Source organism: Tachysurus fulvidraco, chromosome 17, assembly GCF_022655615.1.
Source record: "Tachysurus fulvidraco isolate hzauxx_2018 chromosome 17, HZAU_PFXX_2.0, whole genome shotgun sequence".
In the NCBI taxonomy this organism is placed as follows: Eukaryota; Metazoa; Chordata; class Actinopteri; order Siluriformes; family Bagridae; genus Tachysurus; species Tachysurus fulvidraco.
The window spans coordinates 6930344-6954924 of record NC_062534.1 but is presented as its reverse complement, the minus strand read 5'-3'; the positions used below and the strand labels follow the sequence as shown (position 1 = coordinate 6954924).

The 24581-nt window shown below is 37.1% G+C and overlaps 1 protein-coding gene across 5 annotated transcripts; it reads right to left on the bottom strand.

Annotated features, from left to right (window-relative positions):
• Positions 1-340: 340 nt before the first annotated feature.
• jakmip1 (janus kinase and microtubule interacting protein 1) lies at positions 341-23778 on the bottom strand. 5 transcript variants are annotated; one of them, XM_027154759.2, is made up of 21 exons: positions 23349-23778; positions 17250-17541; positions 15046-15531; positions 14446-14625; positions 14166-14279; positions 12463-12609; positions 12224-12373; positions 10914-10973; positions 9362-9490; positions 8189-8314; positions 6673-6756; positions 5978-6040; positions 5789-5887; positions 4172-4303; positions 3911-3964; positions 3763-3828; positions 2158-2226; positions 1950-2027; positions 1658-1861; positions 917-982; positions 346-707 (listed from the first exon to the last, which is right to left on the bottom strand). In XM_027154759.2, exons 2-21 carry the CDS (start codon positions 17391-17393, stop codon positions 657-659), a joined length of 2502 nt encoding a protein of 833 aa, XP_027010560.1. In that variant the 5' UTR covers positions 17394-17541; positions 23349-23778; the 3' UTR covers positions 346-656. The 5 variants fall into 5 exon arrangements, with proteins under 5 accessions (XP_047658362.1, XP_027010560.1, XP_047658361.1 ...); XM_047802405.1 differs by having other exon boundaries at positions 23444-23778; XM_047802404.1 differs by lacking the exon at positions 23349-23778 and adding an exon at positions 19234-19384.
• Positions 23779-24581: the final 803 nt, after the last annotated feature.

Here is a 24581-nt window from a genome sequence, read left to right as displayed (position 1 = left end):
TAAAGACCTTTACTAATACAATTTAATCTATTAAGAGTGGTTGTATTTTGAAGGTACAACTGTTACCATGCAGGTGAATTAAACTGATCCAATTATGTTCATTTGTTTCGGTAGAGAGTTGAGAACAGAGTGTAAATGAACCTTTGTTTACAACCGTGTTAAACAGAAAAGCATCTCAGCATAACTCGCTCTAACTCTGAATGATTTGGCAGGCATAAAAAGGCATAGTGTACTATTTTCAACAGGCTTATGATGAAATAACTGACAGCCAACATGAAGAAAATACAACTTTATTTATTGAAACTAAAAGCAGATATTTTGACATGTGTTGATGTGTGATTTAAATACTTATTATAACAAATATTTCAGTTAAAATTATATTTATTTATATATTTTAATCTACTTACTAGAGACTGAGTGGAGCAGCATTACCTGGATGTGGGTTGTTGTCATTGTTATTGTTGACTCATTAGAAATGCATAAAAATATTAAAAAGATAATAAAATAACTGAGGAATGTTGACCAGAGTTAGATACGGAAAAATAAGTCCATTACTTCCATTCAGATACTGCACCTGTGTGTGTGTGTGTGTGTGTGTGTGTGTGTGTGTGTGTGTGTGTGTGTGTGTGTGTGTATGTGTGTGTGTGTGTGTGTTTTTAAGGCCAAAGAATAAAAGCTAGAGAGAAAAACAGGAACAGAAATAAAAACTGTAAATCATAATAAATATAAAGGGATATTGAAAAAGAGAGAGGGGAAAGGAAGAAGAAATTGATTTTAGAGACACACGAACACTGTTCAGAAACTCATACAAACATTCTGTAAGAGATTTGTAAAAAGCATGCAATTTTCCATTATATCTAATTTCAATACTACTACCAAATAAATACAAGCACCATGTTACTGCAGCCATACACACCTTCTCTTCGATCTCTTTGATTTGTCGTCTCTGCGCATCGATCTTGTCTTCCAACTCTCTGATCCTCTTTGATACAAAGAAAGGATTTTGAAATGGACATGAGTGATTCATTTTATGATAAAAAAAAGACAGCTCGGGTAAAAATAAAAATAAAAAAACTGTATTAAACAATTATAACATACACAAATAATTAAAATATTTTAAGTAAGATATGCTTCTTGTATATAGAAAGAATAAAACACCATGTGGCGTGAAATGAATAGCAAAGCAAACACTATCATTACTGTTAGCACACTGAAAGTGGTTATTTTCCATTACACAACAGTTAGTAATTTACTCCTCTTGTCTGAGTTAACCACATTAAATTCCACTTCCTAATTCAAAAAGGTTCCTACAGTCATGTTAGGGAGCTCAGTAGAAATGGCGAATGATGAATGATACTCTTCAGGAATACAGCTTTTTACTTTAAATATGCAAGCTTCTCATATGGAAATAAAAAGGATGAAAAGACACAATATGATCAAAATCAACCGATTTAATGAGAGCGATGTTAAAAACTGATTAAGATGATGATCCATTTAAGCATTCAGTAGGAACTAGAGCTTATAGTGTAGATGTAGGGGTTATTACAGACCACTGTGTTATAAACACAGGTACAAAAGTGTTAACACTATGTGTATTTATGCATGAACTTACTAGTATAACACACACGCACGCACGCACACACACATACACACACACCTGTTGTGCCGACTGCAGGAGCTCCATGCGCTGCTGTAAGATCAGCGTGTCAGCATGACGGCTCTGTCTGAGGATCTGCCTCCGCACCGCTTCCATAGACTCCGCTAGCTCCGCCCTCTGCCTCTCGCTCAAACTCTCACCCAACCGGCCATTCGGATCCTGCTGCAGCACAGCATACAGCGTGGCCTCCAGCTCCTGCACTCTCTGAATTATAGATAACATCAACATACATTTTAAATGAACATCAATTCACATGTAAGATTTGACAAAATACCAAACAAAATGTCCTTACTAGATTGGCGTGGTCTAAGGCCTGCTTTCTGTAGTCTAGCTCCTCCTCCAGGAAGCCCTTCTGCTTACTAAACAGCTCCTGAAGATGAAGGAAATAAGATGAAATGTCTCACTTGATCTTTATTCTTAAAATAAAATGTGAGGGGACAGTAAGGTTCGGTTATATTGGATAAATCAATATGTCAGCACCTTTCTAAAGAGTGCCTCACCTTTTCGTTCTCAAGATCAATCATCTTCTGTGCAAGTGCTGCCTCGGTGCTGTCTATCTGTTTCAGCCACTATGGGAAGACATAGAGAGAGAGAGAGAGAGAGAGAGAGAGAGAGAGAGAGAGAGAGAGAGAGAGAGAGAGATATTTAGCAGCTGCATAATAATAATCCATCATAAAACACTATCTTATTTTTAACTTTCATGTTTCTTAACACATTCTTTCTCTTTAGATTTTTCAGCACTGCAAACGTTATTTTATAATATACCGTACAATGGACATTCCTCTTATTATTAGCACAATAAACAATCATTTTGTGTGATGACATATTGAGGAAAGCAGGACTATGTCTTCTCAAGATAAAAAATATTCGAATGACATGCAAATGTTTTTATTTAGGCTAATTTTTAAATGGCATCTCCCTGTAATTATTACTTTTCTTACTGTTTATGGAGCTATTTTAACAAACGCAGTCGTGAAAATGGTCTGACTAATGACATCTAAAACCTGACATCTAAAACTAGTAAAAAGTGTGATTTTTCCCAACACAACATCATCATCATCATCATCATCATCATCATCATCATCATCAAAAACAGAGAAAAGATTTTCAAACGCTTTATACAGACATCACGAGGCACAGTTTTTCCTAATAAAGCAGCATTCATAAAAAGGCATTCATAGAGTGTCTTTCCATGCACTTAAATATTTAAATGGATTTTTTCACTTCTGGGGCTCAATTGCCCTAATCTTACCTGTACCGAACTAAGGGAGATAAAATGCAAACTGAAAAGATATTTTAGCTCAGGAATATCTATAGATTTATAAAACTACAGTAGAAGAAATTGTCAATATTTCACCATGTACAGTAAAGCGTTTTCTGAAGGTGCTAAACAAAAGGGCATGAAACAATATATATGTTTTTCTACATGCGTTTCCATATTGTAAAGATATTAGAGAAACTGGAGCGCTTGAGACATTCAGAGTGGGAATTAAAAGTTAAAAGTTAAAGCGCCCTTCAAAAGGAAAGCAGAGATCGGAAACTTTCCGGTTTACAGTCATGAACTCAGAATAGCCTCTGACCCATGTGAACCCAGTCACTGGGTCTTTCACACTGCTGCTCTTGTAATGTAATAGAGAAGCTCAGCATGCTTGGAAGAGCACATTAATTGTTAACAGTGAAGGAAGGAAGGTCATTCATCCTACCCAGAGAGTAATGATGGCTATAAATGGCTCTAAAATTTTTTGACCAATGCATTTTTTTTTATTTTTTTATTTTTACATATTTTTATTTCGCACAGTTATAAATATGACTAAAATTAACGTGATTTATAGGCACCACTTTAGCTACAAAATATAAATGTAAACATCTTAAAATTCTGGGATAAAGGGTCACATAGCCAAAATTTGGTATGTCATTAGTTACTTACCAAATTCAAAAGAAATTTTGATTAAATAAATAAACAAACAAACAAACAAATAGATAGATAGATAAATAGCTAAATAGCTAAATAAATAAATAAATAAATAAATAAATAAATGTCAGTGTAGGGCCAGAGATGTCAGATAGAGGGTGCCATAGTGTGTGTGACACAACTGGTGTGATACCTTCTCACAGCGAGACAGCACGGTGCTTGCCTGGATCACGGTGACCTGCTCTTCATTCCGCAAGTTCTGAGAGAAAACAAGGAAACAAAATGATTTGAAAGCAACAGTAGTGTGTATTAACCTGGACACAACAGACAAACAGTCTTACCCCATTGTCACCCAGGATGTCCAGCTTTTTCATGAGCTCAGGAATAATGACATCCTATGAAACAGAACATTAAAATTTGAACACTCTGCTTTGAACTGCACAATAAGTTGATCATGGCTCATTGTAATACTGTGTATAATCGGATACTATATACAGCCTATATATAGTGACAGATTATACTACTTACCTCAATTAACACTTCATGATATTATCTATAACACATCTATAACACTATATATAGCAGCTGCTTTGGCTGTGTACCTGCATGTGTATGCAGCTGAATGTAGGTGTGTGCACCTTGATACCCTCCCGCTGGCAGTGAAGCTGCAGGCTGCTGCTGTTTTCCGTGGCAGAGATGTGCAAGTTATAGGCAGGAGAACGTCGTTCCCTCTCCTGGTGGTCAAACACAAAACTGGTCTAGACATGATGGACGTTTACTCTTCAATATTCTACTCTACATGTATCATTACAAGTGTATATGATATATATATAATGATACATGTAGAGTATCATTATCATGTGTATTATGTACATGATACATAAACCCATTTACTCAGGACTCAAACATTCAAGAATTCATTTATAGATATATAATTTGTAAACTATGAGGCAAGTAATATACAATAATATATGATATATCATATTACTTTAGTTTCATATAAGCTATTATAAACATATACCACAGCGCTTTTAAAATGTGTTGATTTATTTCATATTTAACAGCAGCTGTTTTAGTAAACCGAGCTGTAATTCAAATTAGTCTTAATATTAATGCCTTCATTCCAAGATGGTCCATGATCCATGATCAGTTTTAGAGTATCAGCTCATTTACAAGGACTGGTATGAAAGTTGCTCATAAATGTATTAATTACACTATTTCTTGTTCTTGAAATGATGACTTCTAGTAATTTTTACTAGACACATTTGAGCGATCTCACACACAAACATACTTGGCATGCACAAACAAAATAAATGAGTGGATGGATACCTGGCATGTGCTGATAATCAGTAATATTTAGTATTAATATTGATATTTACTATGTAATGTATATAATGTAATGGTGAACAATCTGGAAATTTCAGGAGCAACTTAAAAAGTGTCTTACTGTAGGTTGTGTCTATTCTTCTAAAATAGTCTCTCACATATAAAAAACCAAGCAGTATCTTAGTCTATATGCCAAATGTTATGTGAACCCGTGACAACCACACTCATACTGTACAGTATATGGGCCCTCTCTAAATTGTTTCTAAATATGTGAATTCTGCATTAAGATTTCACAGAAGACACCTAAATATGTTCCAGCAGGAAAATACCCTTTTGCACTAAAAGCCAATGAAGATGGGTTTGTGAATAAAAGGGAGTATCGGCACATGCCTCATTTAGGGATGAAAATATAAAAATATATTATAAATATTTTTACAAAACAAAATAAAACCGTTTGCCTCATGAGTCAAGAGTTTGCAATGTCGAGATGATTTGAAAATCCATCTCACTCTGAAGGTAGACACACAAGCACATCACAACCACACATGCATACACAACACACAGACATAACATGCGGGAAGTGGAGTCAAAAGATTTTGAGGAGCTTGAGTCAAATAAATTTTATTCCATCTTCTATTCAACTGAAGAAAAAAAAGAAATGTACATCATTTAAACAGAATAACAAAATGACTGGGATGAACATTTAACATAAAAACGATGCCGTGCATGTGTGTGTGTGTGTGTGTGTGTGTGTGTGTGTGTGTGTGTGTGTGTGTGTGTGTGTGTGTGCATGGAAATGACAATGTGTACCCATCTACATGCTTGGCTCATGCGGACAGCAGTGGGGGTCGGATACCCCTGGTTGTTGCCGTGGGAACATGGGATTCTCTTACTTCCAGTTCGAGTATGCGGAACTCCAGCAGCTCATTTTGGTCTTGTGTGTCTCTCACTTCAGATTGCAAACGCAGCTCAGACTGCTCCAGTAACTCTATCTATCACACACACAATCAGACAAAAGGAAGACAGTTCCATTGCATGTATTATTAAGAAATGTGTTATGTGGGTGTTAGAAGAGGAAATACCTTTTCTCTTAGTTCCTGATGGATCCTAATGAGATTCTGCTTCTCTTCCACCCACTTTGAGTCCTGCATCACACACACATACACACAAGCATGCACTATTCATCTGTGCTCATAAGGAAACATGAAAACATCAAAATGACCAGTGCTCAAATACACACTCAGTGTAAATAAAGCAGCTAAAGGTAGTGCAGTGGCCAGATATTATTATAAAGCATGCACAAGCGCATGACCTTGTATTATAATAATAATAATAATAATAATAATAATAATAATAATAATAATAATAATAATAACAACAACAAACATAAAACACCGGCTAACCAATCAGAAAGCATCAGAATGTGGCTAAATGTGAAAAAAAAACAACAACAAAAAAAACACACAATCGCGGACGGAGTCAAATGTTTTCTCTAATTATTTTCAATTTTTATTTTTTTTTATCTATAACAATTTAGTAGCAGTTTATGTGTTGATATGAGATTAGATGGAATAAATAATGAGTAATAGTCACTCTCTCTGGGCCTCAGTGATAAGTTCGACGTGCACGCAATATTACATGATTCCGCACCAGACTGTCTGTGCATGGCGCCAGCACACAAACGCCGCTGCCAGACATACAAGCAACAAAGCCAATGAGAACAGAGCCATGTGCAAAATGCCAGGTGCCTCTTCTCCCCATTCATTTTCTCCTTTACCTGCCCCTTCTCTGCCAGGCTCCTCTCCAAGTCAGCGTTCCTCGCCTGGCAGGCGTTCAGTTCCGCCTGCAGCTGCTCCCGCGTCTGACGGACAGATCACATAGCCAATCAGAGAGCTAACCTATGGTAGACTGAAGACATACAGCTTCATTTGGGTCGAGTGTTAGAGCTCAAGTGTGTGGTAAAACAGGATGCTATTTAAAGGTACTTTTAAAAGCAACAGGGATAGTTTGGGTGTGCTGCGGAATACTTGCTTTGACAATTTTAGCAAAAACACTGTTCAGGTTCGCATAAAACCTTCACATACACAAAGACAGATAAGAACAACAGATTTTTTTTAGCTCAAGAATTTTAAGTCTGTAATAATGCAGTCTTTTATAACCAATTACATTGATTATTACATTTTGTTTTCTATGGAAACGCTTAGATATCTGTAGATATCACTGAATCTACTCTGTTACAACACAAATTGATTCAGTAGCTGATTTAGTAATGGATTAATTACTCAATATGTGGCTAACTTTTGGGCATGGCTTGCCATTACAATGTGAATGATGTAGAGAAAGATTGTTTTAAGTATCAGATTTAAGGACAAATAATATTTGAATAAAATCGAATCAATAATATTCAATTTACGAAAATGATGCATGGAAACCTCTAGTAAGCCCTATAAATAAAATAATTTATAGGTTTAAATCACACAAAACACAAGGCTTAATAATTTCCTTCTTTGTTTAAATTAGACGATTTAGTATATTCCCTTCAAGTTTCTTCAAAGTCTTTCTAAAAAATAAATCCCACCTAGTTATATGGATGTTTCAGCAGCGCAATCTTAAATAAACCAGACTCAAAGAACACAAAATTTAGTGGGAATATAATTCTCTGTACATACTTGACAGTACTGTCAGTGATGGGCTGCATAAATCTACAGTCTGACTCAGAAAGAAATCAGCCCCAGCCTATATCCCTATACTACGGCATGATTAGTATATGATTTTTTTTCAATATGACCCTCATGAGTTTAATTTTAATTCAGGAACTGTAACTGTGGCGGCATTTATTCGATCAAAAAAAATTTTTTTTAAAACAAAGCAACCATATTTGTTCAAGGATATACTCTCACTGCAGTTCTGAATACTTTAATGTGCTCTAGAGTGATGCAAAATAATACCTCTTAAGGTACATAGAGCCATCTGGTAATAAAAAGTGTGCTTGAGAATGAGAGGTTCTCAATGCATATATAGATTTCACTTCCAATGCACCACCGGGCTACGATTATGGTACGATATCATGGATGGCAACAGAAAACACCTAAAGCAGTGTATTATTATTGCTTATCTGAACAGCTGGTGACTTGATTTAACCTTGAACAAATAAAAGAAAAACACAGCGAAATAAAAGAAGACATGCTTATGCGTGCAACATGGGGATTGCTGGTCGTTACTGTCTTGGGTACGAGTGGCCGTGTAGGCAGTGCAAGGCAGGGAGAGAGTGCCTCTGTGTAAAAAGTTCATACCCTGCACTGTCTCTCTGGGTCAAGAGGGCCTGTGGTCTCCTGCAGAAGAGCATATGCTCGCTGAAGTGCCTGGTACTCTCGTGTTAGCTGCCGGAAACGAAGCTCTGCCTCCTCTCTGGAGAAGGCCTGACCAATCACAAGGGGAAAAAAGACAGCGTTTACATATATTTGTAGAAGTGGGATAAGACATGTTTTAAAAAATTGCCATCCAAGTTCTGGCTGAAAAAAGGGGTTTCTAATGTATCGTCTCTGAGCCTAGGAAAACCCATTTTCTCCCAATTTGGTAATTTTGCTAATTCCCACCTACTACATAGCTTTCCCCTTTCACACAACAGCAACCTACGAGCGAGGGCGAAGGCTAACACATGGTTTCTCTGAGACAAGTGAAGCCACTGCATCTGATGTTTATGCTGCATCACTGGACAACTGAACATTCAGTGGAAAAATCAATCTTCCTCAGTCATAAGTTCACAGATGCTCATGATTGGCAAGTGTTGCGTTCATTGACAGGGATACCAGGCATATGTATGGGTGTAGCATCATCGGAATTTGATGTGATCCCACTGGTGCCTATTTTGACTCGATACAAAATTCAAGCCTGGAACATCTGGTACTTTAAAACAGTAGCCACTCAAAACCCTTCACATTGTGAATGTTTGGCATTTTCTACTTTATATTTTATGAAAACTCTAGACTTTCCTATAGTTCTATATTCACACGCAAATCATATTTACCTCAGAAGTGAAAATGGTTAAAACTGCATTTAAATGTTTCATTCTGACTGTGGTGCAGGAGCATCAGAGATATTTTTAGCTAATTTTTAGATGCCTGTATCTGATTACAAACCAAACATTATCTCTATTTGCTACAGCTAGCCAAGAAAAATCGTGACTTTTGATATGTAAGATTTGATATGTAAGAAAAGCACTCCAAAATTGCAATGTTTTAGATATCAACAAAGTCGTTATGAATACAATTATTTATGTTTTTTTAAAACAGAGGTGTCACAGTATATTATTGGCAGAAAACAATTTGGGCCCAAACCTAATTTTTTTTGTCTGTTTGGCCAGAATTCAGCCATAGCCAAATTCGATGGATTTTCCCAGAATAATACAAATCTTAGCTTGGAATGCTATATCTAAGGTATACACAATCAAATGTGAGTTTACTTACCTCCTCTAGCTCCTCCTCTGGGGTGGCCGGTGTATGGTCTGTGCGGTCTGTGTTGTATGATGTCAGAGACGATGTTTCTGAATCTATAGACTCCTCATCAAATCCAAAATATGTCTCCACAACATGCCTCTGAAAGAGGGAGAAAGAGGAAACCAGTCAGTTATTAACGTGATTGAGGAGAATACAGATCAGCCGTACATCATGTTCCACTATGTTTAGGTGGCTGAATATTTTCCGAACATCGTCACATTCTGTCTGCTGCTGCAACACTGTAGGAACATTAGCACAAACAACACTGCGTAATAGGCTTTCTGTTATATATTTAATTTTGTAACATTAAAGGTGGTCCATGGAATCTGACCTATATTGTTATCTGGGTTCTTCTCATTTGATATAGGTCTGGCACTATAACAAACACTAAACAAAATCAATCCACACACAATGCTCTAAAACTAGTGCTTCTGTCTAGAGATTTTGAGACACTGATACACTTTGCACTCTTACCATCATGTTTGTAGGTCATCTCCTGACAGCCAGAGAAATACAGGCACACCAGTGCACACAGACAGATGAAGGACGACAGGTAAAGAACCAGCAAGACAATATCAGGCATGTTGCCTTTTTGTGCGTGTGTGTTTGTGTTCAGTCCAGAATTATATATAATAGTCACTTCAGAAATCCAGTCAAGCCAAGAAACATGACATGATCTTTGTAGAAATTGCCTTCATCGTCTCTCCTCAAATAATGTGTGTTCCTCTTCACAGATGTGCTGGTGGTTTGTGTGTGTGTATGCGCAAATGGGGACTGGGATTATAAAATCTGATGTTTGAGTTTACAGTCCTCTGACTCCACCTGCTTAGCAACAGCCAAGGATGAACAAGCAAACCCCACCCAACATGCCTCTCTCTCTCTCTCTCTCTCTCTCTCACACACACACACACACACACACACACACACACACACACACACACACACACACACACACAAACAAACAAACATAGCTGTCATCCATACTCCCATACTCGTAGACTTTGGTTAGGATATTTGGTAATATTTGGTATGGGTTCTCATTGTGTCTCAGCACGGATGGTACTTATCATTGCACTTGACTAAACCAACAAGAAAGAAAGAATGAATCTAACAAGAAAGAAAGAATGAGAAAGAATTAAATATTGTGAGTCAAAGAAAGAGTGACTAATTTGACTTTGAGTTCCTAAGAATGTAAACATCACCTCGCCTTTCCTTATTCTCACCATCTCCCTCTCCCCATCACACACACACACACACACACACACACACACACACACACACACACACACACACACACACACACACACACACACATATACACACACACACACACACACACACACACACACACACACACACACTCACACACACTCACACACATACACACACACAGTTTCCTCGGAGGAGGCAGTTGCTAAGTGACTGAGCACACATTGTTTGAACACACAAATACACCCCGGAGTGCAAACCTCAGTACTTCAGTAAATGTATGTGTGGAAACTGAATGATTAGATTTACTCACCTTTGGCAATTTGATATTTTTCCTCTTGTTCTGTTTGCTAAATATCAGTCGATCCCGCTCCTGAAACCAACGAGAAGCATCCGTTTTACAAAGTAATTACTACAATTAATTTAGATTAAGACAGTATTGATAATTATGTGTTCATTATCATCCTTTAAGCAATTAATCTTTTCTAGCTCATCAAGTAAAATTTCACCATGAGGTTGTAATTTCCAATTCATGAACTTAACAAACATGTAAGACACGTTCCTATTTACAAAATGGTTATGTGGGAAATTAAACAAACATAATGGTTTGTTTTGTCTCAAATTCTCTCGATCAGTCAAAACATGTTACAGGTTTGATTGTTTAGTTTTTAAATGAAAATCTGGAATTTTTTTCTTTAAAAAAGTAAAGCAAAAATCTTGACTTTTCTTGTAAAGATTAATATTCTACACTATTTCTATGTCTCTATTTAAAAAATGTGTGATTTTGACCTTAACTGCTTTGGTCACTTTCATCATGCCTAATTTGTCCAATGAGGCATGTTTAATTGACACTCTAAAGGACTGGTGTAGAATGAATTATAAGGTTTTACACAAAACGTTGCTTTTACAAACAAATTCATCTGTTTTTATCCTGGTTGAAAATTGAACACATTCTCAAGTCAAAATGCAAATCACATGACAAGCTGGCATTTAGTCTGGCTAATGCTAGACACAGCTTTTCTGTGCTTGCTCAGTTCAGAAGAGACATAGCACAATTACAGATGTAAAAGAACCTTGCAATCATATTCCTTATGGTGTTGCATATCCGATTGTCACAATATACTGTACGGATTTGGCTTAAAAAGTATAGCTGTGAACTGTGCGGATGTACGGACTGTAGAAAGGAGAAGGGAGGCGAAGTGAAATCCTTGAGTATGTAAGCCTTGCTAATCAGATAAGCATCCTTATTAACAAACAGCGCTGATTACTGCACAGTTATAATCACAGTATGAGACCAATTAACATGCACTCACACACTCACACCGAGCAAAATGACCTAGTAGTGACCTTTATATATATATATACAACAAATTACTGTTTGGTCGTTAAATAGATCAAAACCAATCCACAAATAATGAGTCATACAGGCAAAGTTCAAGTGTTTTCAAATGACTCAAACACGTCTCTTCTCTCTGTGTATGTGAGTGTGTGTGTGTGTGTGCGTGTGTGTGTGTGTGAGAGAGAGAGAGAGAGAGAGAGAGAGAGAGAGAGAGAGAGAGAGAGAGAGAGAGAAAACACATGGTAGAAAGAAGAGTAGTAGTAGTAATAATAGTAGTAGTTGACCTGAGTAAGCTCCTCAATGACATTTCTCTGTTCATTGACTTGTAGCCGCAGAAACTCGACCTCCTGCTCCTCGTGGGCATGGCTTAGGTCTGTCAGAGAGCTGGTCCTTTTCAACACTGTTTGCTGGGGGTCCAAGATTGCTTTCTCTTTCTGAGACAATACCAGAGAATCAGCGATTTATAATGTACCCATGTGAATTGAGAGTGTGTTTACACGCTTGTGTGTTTTTTGTCACCTACTAATTCAGCGTTCTCACGGCTGAGGGATTTCAGTTTGTCCTCCATGCGCTGCAGGGTCTGCAGAAGCTCTTCATTCTTTTTACTCATCCGTCTGTTCTTTTCCAACAGTGGTTTCATTTGTCCATCTGTCTCTCGCACACGCTTTAACTGGGAGAGGGAGAGCGGGTGAGACAGAGAGACTGTTATGATCTTCATTCGAATTTCCAGTGTTACGGTCAACTATATGTCTGTGCATTAGGAAATTAATTTCACAGATTTAATTCCGTTTTTAATTCAGACAACAAAAACGGATTAAAATAAAATATGTGTTAAACTTTCACCTCATGATGATTGTAGGATAATTTATGTCACCCAACTGTTGACTTTTTCCCCATATTTAGTCTTGATAAGCTGAACAGCCAGCTCTCTATTTAATGTGAGCTACAAAACAGATAATGGTTTGTATCTGATTATGTGACAGCTACAAAACAGGTGAAGCAGGCCAACTGCATTCTTCTGTTCATCAGCCATCCACTCTCTTTTTTCATCTCCTTTTTGATTAATTACTCCTTTTTGACTCATTGCACTTCTATCTCTCTGTACTGCTATAGGTGAATTTCCCTCTGGAAATAAGTAAGCAATCTATCTGGCTTAAAACGGCCGTAAAAGTAATTTTACCTACAAATCAACTGTCAGTTTTCAACAGGTTCTTGCCAGAGTCACTCTTTTTCTGTGCCTGATTCTCATGTATCATCTTCTGGGACTATGAGCAAGAAATGCTGTATCCTGTCACATCACAGTGTTGTTCAACTCTCAAATCTGATTGCCGAGGAGGTGCTGGTTAATTTTTATAACAGCAGTTCTGACAATAAGGCCAGCTGTAATACAGGTCACAGACTTGTATTGTTTATATAACAAAATGTGTTCGTCCTACTATGACATTATTTCTATGGTAACGGATAATTCACAGGGAGTCGTCGGGCAGACTAGACACACAATCCAAGTTTATTTAATAATAAACAAATTTAAAAGCAAGTAATTTATCAGAGGAAAAAAATAAAATTGTTAAAAAAATTTTTTAACTCTTCCATCATGTGTTTATAAAGGGTAGATTTCAAGTATGGTTAAAAATCTATATATATATATATATATATATATATATATATATATATATATGTATATATATATATATATATATATATATATATATATATATATATGTGTGTGTGTGTGTGTGTGTGTGTGTGTGTGTGTGTGTGTGTGTGTGTGTGTGTGTGTATATATATACATTCCTCTGATTCTGCAAATATTATAAGAAACGGATAAAAAAGGCCTGATGTGCTGTTTTTGATAAATTATTATTTTCTGATAGCAGCATGCCTTGTTGTGTTTTGTTGCCTATAGAAATCAACAGGACCAGAAAACTGTACTGTACAATAAAAAGCTAAAAATGAAAATAAAATGGAAAAAAGAAATATTAAACTGCCTCATGATAGGTTTAAGTAAGCGACACAACATCCCTGGTTTATGCATCATGAACACATGGTGTTGCAGTGAAGCTAATTTACACTTTGAGGCAATATAAAATTATAGCATATACATTAACAGAACTAAATTATTAAACCTTCTCAGTAATACAGGTGTGAATGTAATGTTAAAGATTGCATTATCCCTAGTGTACATAGGTGTGTAAGTGTGCATATGGAAAATCTGCATCTGTGTACCAGTTCAGTCCTCTCATCTGACAGAAGCATGTTTCTGTCCTCCAGTTTCCTAATGACAGCCTGCAGCTCAGCGATCTTAAGCTGGAATCTGCGCGTGTCCCTCTCATCTACTTCCTACACACATCCACAAACACGAATCCACACATTACACATACACCCACAGATACAGTAGAGGAAGTTTAGACAGAAATCATACTTCAGAACATTATAATGTGAATCCTGGCATTTTAGATATAAATCAATCATTCTATACAGAGGTGTATGTTTGTTTGTATGTAACCTGGTTAATGACAGTATCAGTGTTCTCTCCGAGGGCAGGAGCCACCTCTCTCTTAGGGCTGCCATAGTGCCGCTCAGCCTCCTCTTTCTGCAGCAGTAGGCGCTGAGTCTGACCCGCCTGCACACCCAGCTCCTTTTCCAAAGTCTGCACAACACGGTCCCTCCCCCGCAGCTCCTCCATCTAACACACATGTATACAAGCACACACATACACACATACACGAATAAACATGTTGTAGGAAGGTACGAATCTGACCATGTAGAAATCCTCTAGAATAAATACTTATAATGTTCAATTCTCATTAGTTACCATACCTGAGCACTATTATCATAAAATTATTTTTGATAATAATTATAAATAATAATATTTTTTAATCATTTTTTTTAATATATGCAACCTGGTAACATATAGTTAGAAAGTGTCCAGGGAATTTTCAGAGTTTTTTCATGCACTGCTTATTGTTTTTCTAACCAGGATTCTAAAGGACCAGGATTCCACAAATGTCTACGCTGAGAAACTAAACCTCTCGTTAGGGGAAAATTTGGGAAATTAATTTTTGTTCCTGAACCATTCCTTTGGTAGTTCATTTTCCCGGCTCACCAGTCTGCGGACTTCCTTCTGGCTGTCACGTTTGATCCTCTGGATCTCCTCCTGATGAGCCTGATGTGCTGCTCTGAGATCAGCTGCTTTGGCTTTATCAGCCTGCACAGCATTGGTCAATGCTTCCTCAGCCTGTCTGCGTGCTGCTTTGGCCTCTTGCAGCTCCTGAGACAGTTTAAGTCTCTCAGACTCATAGCTTCTGCGTGCCTCCTCACGTGCCTCTTCCCTCAACTCGGCAGCACCGTTGCCATTGCGCAGCGCATTCACCAGGCCCTGCAGGCGCCCGAGCTCAGACTGGCGCAAGCGGGCAGCACGGGCTAACTCTGTCTCATGCTGCCGGCTCAGAGAGTCACGTACAGTTGCCACCTCACGCTGCTTCTCCTCTCGTAGCTTCACCCGCAGCTCGGTCTGTGCAACTGCATGCTTGTGCTGTTCAGCCTCCCGCTGCGCCCGCAGCTCCTGCAGCCGCTCACGCAGCTTACAAACCTACATAGAGGGGTATATATATTTGTAGGAATTCCAAAAAATGCTATAAATCATAACCTTTAAGATTGGTACACCCCTTTTAAAACTGTTTGATCAGCTTAATACATCATGCTATTAACTAATTTCATAATATTTTACGAAAATGACTAATGAACAACACAGGACAGGATTTTACCCCAAAACATGCTAATCTGGAAAAACAGAGATTACAAGACAATAAAAACCATGTCAACTATCATCATCTCTCATTTATATTTGGTGAAAACACAATAGGCCATCAAAGAGGACCACAAGTGTGTATGTTCATGTTAGTTAAAGTTGACTGATTCAAACTTTATTCAGTATTTGGAGTAGAAATGCTTAATAAATGAAAACTATGTAACAATAATATGTCCTAATACATAACATGTTATGCATGTAATTAAAACACAGTTTATTATTCTGTTAAATGAAAATGATCAGACACTTTGCTTTGTTTTAATTTGTGAAAAAAAAAAATACTTTTCATACATTTTCACTTACATTCAAACAGCTAGTTAAAATCAATTTGCTCATAGGAGAGGAAAAATATAGCTTGTTACCAAGAAACTAGATCTTTGTCCTGAACATTTTCTTGTTCCACTTTACCTCTAACTGATAAAGTGCAGACACTAGAGACTCCTTCCATGAATCTTCTCACAGAGTTTTTTTCTTTGTTAAATAACATTTTTATTCCAAATTGTGAATTAGCTATGATTACAGAAACAATAACATATTACAACAAGGCAATTAATATTAACCTGTTGTTTTATTACACCTAGCACTACATGCAAAGCTGCAAAATCTTCCAGTCAATAAAATTTGAGAATTCAACAGCACTATGGTATAGTTATGATTATCACACACACTTACAGATATCCATCCATCTCCAGAACTCCAGAACTATTTAACTTCATTTACATTTTGACAGGCTCATATCTAGAGCGAATTATCTCATTTACACAGATGTCCAGAAGAGGGTTAAGAGTCTTTTGCAAGAGCCCAGTAGTGGTAGCTTGGTGGTCCTGGGATTCGAACTCACAACCACTAAGCTATCACTTTCTTGTCAGAGATAAATATAAATACATACATTTTCTGACCTTACGTATAAATTTATATATAAACAAGTGGGAGAAGGATTTTTTTTCAATTATATTCTCCAAGTGTTGTTCAGTAATTTAAAACTTTTTGTAAAACAGTTATAGATCATTTATTTACCAGCTATAATATGTGTGTTAGAGCAAAACCGTCCACTTCAGCCATGGGTCTATAATATAAAAAAGGGTTTAACTCTGGATTGAATATTGCTGTACTACTTAAAATAAACAGTTATACTTATTTCCTTTTTAATTTATAATATACTGTATAACTCAGCTAATACGTATCCAAGTGCACTTTTTTAAACTATTTTTCTACTTTTTATTATCTTGTGAAATCATGCATAATTGCGTGTCATAAACATATTGAAAAAAACAGTCAAGATGCAAATGAAAACCAAGATGGAGACTGAAAGCTATCAAATCCTTTATGTGACCTAGCTTCATTCATGCACATCTTGCAAAAGTCATGCATGTAAAAGAAAAACCATTTGTACAAACTCAAATTCACAGAAACTGTCTCAAGACTGGACATAAAACATAGTTTTTATATATAAAACTGAATATAATATAGAATCATCCAGTATTGACTGATTAACCTACCTTTGCCCTTTCCTGCTGCAGCTCATTTTGTACATCACTTAATTTGGCCTTGAGCTCCTCATTGGCAGCCTGCATAGACTCTGTTTCCTGTTTCCCCCGGCTCTTTTTAGGGGGTGGGGCTGAATTTGGTGCACTCACAGACATCCTCTCCACCCCTTGGCTCTTTGGTGGTCCTCTAATCTGATTCCAGGAGTCTTTGGCCCTCACACAAAATTACTGGTGTCTATAGGGATGGACCACACTACTAACATCATGCTCCTTTTCATCATCATCAGGCTGAGTGCCTTTCAGCCTGAAAATAAACACAGACAAAGTATAAGCAGAAATCAGGGCTGAACAGTCTGAGAACATCGTCTGCTAATACGAAAATAACCAGACGTAGTCAAGAGAACAAACTGTTTGTGTGTGCGTGCACTCATCTTCATAATTATCTCGATTGGCACCCAAAGCATTACACACAAAGCATCCGATTTTTCACTTAAATAATTGGGAATGAAAGGACTTGTTTTACTTTTAGTAAATATATTATTAGATTAGAGGAAAGCATTAAAAATGCTCTCAGACTTCAGGAGTCTTTAAACATGAGCATATTTGTTCATCTTGGGTGTAGTCAGGAAGAAAAATACGTTTCCAACCAGCAGTTTCATAATAGGACAGGCTGCTTCGAAAGGTAAGGAATTATTTAAGCTATCCTTAGCTTGTAGTACCCTACACTGTGGTCTTACAAGCCAGACACTGAGTATTAAATGCTTAAGCTACAGTAAACAGCACAGATTCTAGGCTGTTGAACACGAAATCACAGGTCAAAAATATTGTTGCCCTTCTGCCAGGAGGTTAAAGCTTGGATATTGAGAGATTGATTGATGGCTAAGGATAGATCAATAATCAATAAACTGTCTAGATTTAAACTCTACTGACAAATGCAAAGTACTGATTTTCCCTTTAGAAAAAGACTTCACCAAATATCACAGCAAAAGAACTGAGATTAATTAATATATTTTAGATTTAAACTGTAAGCAAACCTAAAGGTACAAATCACTCATTTCATATGGTAATGATATTGGCTTGTTTTTATAAAGGGCAACAATCATCAGTTGTTTCTAGCACCATGTCTTAATGGCTTACTATAATATTGTGGATAAACAGGGTTGCTACCATAATTTAATATTCAATTGTCTTACAGAATATGCTCATTTTCTGCTTATAGTCTGGGCTGGTATTGCAGACAGATTTTTATTTATTTATTTATTTATTTTTGGTCACGGTATAGTGGTCTAGTCGCTCCATCTAGTGGAGACTGTGTCCAAATTCTCCCATTCAAAATATGCATGCTAGGTTTCCTTAAAGGATTCAAACATGAGGAACACCAAAGCACACTGAACCACTTAATCTGCAAATAGACTTTGCAGGAAATGACCGATGGAATATTATTGTGAGAGAGAAACTTGTAAAAGAGTCTAAAGACGGTGCAGAAAGAGCAGGTTTAGTGAGCATGATTCACACCAGTCTTAAAAAGGAACTGTTAAATAACTGATAAAAAGGAACTACTGAGTTTAATTTTGCAGGAAGTGTGGCGCACAGACCTACCGCTGTTTTTTCTATACTATAAAAACTATAAAACATTAAACACACACATCCACTGTTTACTGGCATTAAGAAGTCTTTGATTATTTACAGAGCAAAAAGGACCAGTCACATGTGGCACACAAATGCGCTCATTTGTACACACAGTGGTGTTAATTCAAAGATTAAAAGCCACCAGGAATTTCAAGTCAACTGAATGAGCTTATGTACGTCAGTGTAATGTGACTCTTTGTAAACTTTCTGAACACTTTCTCCTGCCAGCTCATGCGTGGAAATGTGTGAGAAATCAAGCAAAGCAAGTTAAGATTTCTATTAGAATATGAAAAGACTATAAATAAATAAATGCATACATAAATACAGAAATATATAAATATCCAGGTCAGTTTTAATGCAGCCTTACTAGTAGTGAAATCCATAATCCCCACATCCTTGTTTCTTCTCAAACACACACCCAGACACACAACACTGATGAACCCAAAGTTAACAACTGACTGACTATTACACCTTTTTGTGAGCTCCACCCAAACATAAAACACACATAAAACCTATCCGGCAGGTGAGGGAAGTATGTGTGTGTGTGTGTGTGTGTGTGTGTGTGTGTGTGTGTGTGTGTGTGTGTGTGTGTTTGAGAGACAATACTAGTGCATGACTACATTCAACAATCCTGTTGATCTTTGAGACTTAATATCTCTGGTGTCTTAAACGGTCGTATAATCCATATATCCACTTTATATTTAATGACTGCAGGTGAATAATATCAAGCAATAAAGATAAATGAGTGGCTCAGGAGCAACTGTCTGTGTCACAAACAAACACAGGTTCGATTCAGGTTTTATTTTAAGACCTTTTATGATAATGTCTCAAACAAAGTTAGGCAAGACAATAAAATATTGATATCGTGATAAATTATGCAGCAATACATTACATTTATTGTGATACCTTTTTCTATCTCTGAAACTAAGCAGGTGATTATTGGTTAAACATTTATTCTAAATTATAAATATTGTACACAATTTAGACTTGCAATGATTTAGTTTTGTTGCTGTTAAATAAACATATCCGTCTCCGTTTTCCACTGTTTCATTGAATAGTACACTCAGAATTTTCTGGTGTTTTTTTTATTTTTATTTTTTTATCAAACCTACAGATCATGGAGTATATTGTACTATATATCACAGAAATTCTCGTTATATGTTGTCATTTTAATGCACTTTGCACATGCGTTATCTAAGATGAGCTTTTTTTTTTAATAAATTGTAACTGTAATTGTAAAAGGCCTAAAGTGGTATCAGGTAAAGTAATATAGTAATAGTAATACAAAAAAAGTAATACAGTAATATACAACGTTTAGGCTCTTAATAGTCTGATGATCATTTGACTCAGAGGCTTCCACACACAGTACAATCCAATCTAGAAGTAAGGAATCATTTCTAAACATGCTCCAGAGGATGTGAACTTCTCAGTATGGAAGTATTTCACTTTAGGTTGTTCGTCTGGATCCTGAAATTCCATTAACAGGATTTCAAGTGTTTTATTCCTCTTATACAACAACATAGGGTCAATGATTCCATTTTTAACTAAGTAAATAACGATGATTTTCTTTTATTTTCCCTCTCTTGAAGTTTATAAACCAAAAAATGCAGCTTGTCTTGTTACAGAGAAACTGCTACTCCTTCCGGAACTTTCTCCCTCAACTACACTTGAGCTCTGTAGTGAAGATTTTCAAAAAACATAAAGCTACAGCTTGAGATATAAGCGCTGATATGTGAAAACTTCTTCCAAAACAAAATAAACTTGTCCTCATAAAAAACTTCATCATATCAATGTCTATACACAGGCACATGCAAATCCTTGTGAATGAGCTGCTGAGCCATTAATAAAAATTTGAGCATACACACAATATAAATCTTAATATAAAAACTGAACCTATTGTCAGTGTCAGTTATATTTTTTAATTAATCAACACCTATGACCAATCAGAATCAGGCATTTTAACATTTCTAGCATTTTATCATGAGCAAAGAACTTTTTAGTCCTCGTTAAAAACACACGCACGTGTTAGTTCACTTGATCAGTAACTGAGTACCATATGCAAAAAAAACAACATTTCTAGGTATAAACACGCAACCTAACAACCTTTAAAGAAGCCCCAAAAGATGCAATATATAGTGTGATTTATCATCTACAATAAACAGAGCACTACACAGAATTCTCATAAACTTATGAGGAAACATTTCATATATATACTTTATATATACGAATTGTATATATACAGTATATATACATTTCATATATATACTGTATATATACAATACATTCAGTGTAAAACATGACCTTTTCCTAGATCTTTAAGAAGAAAATGTTTTGTGTGTGTTACAAGCTGAATATTTGTTCCTGCACGACCTTGCTCGATATCTATCATGCAAGAGAAGAGACCTGTGATATGATAGGCTTCACATCATAATGTTTTCACTGCCCTCATGAGGACCTAAATGCATCTCCATGTAACCTGTCCAAACACATTCCAATTAACACACTGCCTCCAAATATAAAATCTAAAATAAAGCCCTTAAAAAAAACAAAAAACACAACATGTTCTACATTACACTACTGTGCATGGTGAGGGCTAAACAAACACAGACATACTATATGTATAGAGAATGGAGATGTAAATTGTAAATTTTTCAATAATAATAAAGTTCCTGATTCGGTATATAATTTCATCTTCACAAACTGTTTTTTCCTGTTGAGGGTCATACTGAATATGGAAATGGAAATGTTGATTGAGCTGGAGTATATAATGGATGGCACTTTTCCCCACTTATGGTCATTTTGTTGTAAATAATCCAACTGCATGCAAGCTTTGGGAGGTAGGAAGAATGCAGAGAATCCTGCACAGACACAGGTAAACATGCCAAAATCCATACAGACAGTAACTTGAGCTCAGGATCGAACCACTGACCCTGGATCTATGAGGTGGCAAGGCTGCCCACTGCAGTAAGAACTGGATTAAAAAAAAACTTAACTCCAGATACTGTATGAATTTTTTTGTCCATTTAAACAAAGCTGATGTTCAGCAACCCCTTAAGTGGTAAAACAATACAAGCTGATTATTTTCACCTGCACGATCTTCCTCAATATCCATCACACAAGAGACCTGTGATATGATAAGTCTGGTTGCTTGGTCCAGTGTTATTTTTCATTGTCCGCATGAGGACCTAAATATATTTTAAATATATTGTTTAAGTAGCTTGTCCAAAAACAATCCAATGAACACAATCTGATTAAAATCTGAAATGAATAAATGTTTTTAATAATGGAACATATACAAAAAGACTCTCCGTTCACATACAGAACATGGTGAGGGATAAACATACACATGCTATGTTTAAAATGTCTGTTCCAAATGTTTCTAATTCCAAGTGTAGTCATCACTAAATAAAAGAAATCATTGCATGTTTTTGGGACATAAGAGGAATTCAGAGAATCCTTCAAAGACACAGGTAAACATGCCAAACTCCATACAGACAGTAACTTGAGTTCAGGATCGAACCATTGACCCTGGAGATGTGGAGGCTGCAAAGCTGCCCACTGCAGTTAGAATAAAAAAACTTTATGGGGAACCTGAATGATCCCACTCTTCTTCAGTTTTATCTGTTTCAACACAGTCAATCATCATCATCATCATCATCATCATCATCATTATCTGGATGAACTGGATCAGGTACAGTAATGAAGAGCAAAGCATAAACAGAACCACACCCCATAGCTACACCTATCAGCGTCTCAACAAGCACCCCAGACCACAATTAGTCCTGAAGTGCATAATGGGGAATCCCAACAAAACCAATATTGCCTCAATGCGACAGTGTCATATAAAAGCTTGTAGGAATGATGGAGATCCTTTATATAGCCTGGATCTTTCAATCTGGTTAGAGATTATCCTACCAAGCAGACACTTAGCGAACTTGACGCCTTTACAGAAAGCTCAGTACATCAGCTGATACTCCTCGCGGAAAGATGCTGCGGCCTTGTCGATTAAATTCTGCTGTAATTTAGGGACCAGAGGCGGAAGACGCGGATGCCAGATTGGTTTAAAATCCATCCTTTTTTAATTATTTTATCGATTAGAGAAAGTGTGACTGTAGTCAAGAATCGTTAGCAAAAAGAACAATTTTTACAATCCGTGTCATCAAAAATTACAACAACGTGCATGGAAAACGCCCAATCTGGCAACAGTTCATAAAAAAACGCGAGCTTGGAGCAGCAGAATCGATACAGCAGTGTGGATGAGGCACGCCCGGTTGTGTTCCAATTTAAAAGGGAAAAAACGTTGCACTCGCACTAACATAACGTACAATAACTTGTTCAGTACAACACAAGAACATGATGATGTCTATAATAATAATAATAATAATAATAATAATAATAATAATAATAATAATAATAATAATAAACGCTTGTAGATATCTTATAACCGCATCTCTTGCATGCACCGAGTACCAACGAACTTACACGTTCAGGCAGATGCTATGAATGACCCCTTGGCTGCATCCCAAATGCTAACCGAATTGTATAGTGACCTCGCGCTCATTTGCAGTGCGAGATACCTTAAACCAAGTGTCACGCGCTGGCCGACGTGTCTCGCGCTGATGAGATGAGCGAGTCCTGGTCAACACGCGCAGGTTTGCCGGTGATGATCAGTGCATGTTCACGGTGTGCTGTGTCGGTGTCCTTAGGAAGATGTCTCTGCAGGCCGAAATATCCGAACAGCCACGCGAGGAGATAATACACACCGGGATGCTTCGTTCACCGGGCACGAGAACGCTTTCCCCGCCCACCGACAGCGACGTCATGCACAACGGGAACTTTTCTGCATAAACGAGGAGCAACGGAGACAGATTACTGTCGTGATGAGGACCACAGTGTGCTGAGTGGAGAGTTACAGGAACACTACAGTGAGAGCATGTATGAGCCACATGTCACAGTACCCCCCCCCCCCCAACTGTGACCCCCAAACTGCCCCAATTTACCCCATGCTGCAGTTCAGTTCTACTGTAGTAGATATTTCGAAAACATCTTGGTACTGGGTGACATAGTGGCACAGGACAATATTATTTAATCTGCAAATTAACCCAACCTATACAGATTATGCAGCATAAGTATATACAGTATGTACATGGGGCAGAGACAAAGAAAAGGTGTGTGTGAGAGAGAGAGAGAGAGAGAGAGAGAGAGAGAGAGAGAGAGAGAGAGAGAGAGAGAGAGAGAGAGAGAGAAAGGAAGAGGGGGGGAGAGACTGACTTCTTTAATATGGAAAATCAGCCTCAGAAACACTATTGAAGCACTATGACTATGACCCTATTTATTTTATACATCTCTCTCTCTCTCTGTCTCTCTCTCTCTCTGTCTCTCTCTCTCTCTCTCTCTCTCTCTCTCTCTCTCTCTCTCTCTCTCTCTGACTCCATTGGTAACCAACTGTTTCAGTGAAGCAGGACACAGACATTACAGCATGCTTGATTAGCACCATATGCAACCAGCTAAGCACACACACACACACACACACACACACACACACACACACACACACACACACACACACACACACACACACACCACATAATTGCTATTACCGGACATAAACATCAGACATAGTCTTGTATCTTTCATCATACTCACACTCACGTACACTTTTCTTGTTTTGTCCCTTAAATAAGAACCTGTATTAGCCATAGAGCACTATGTCTC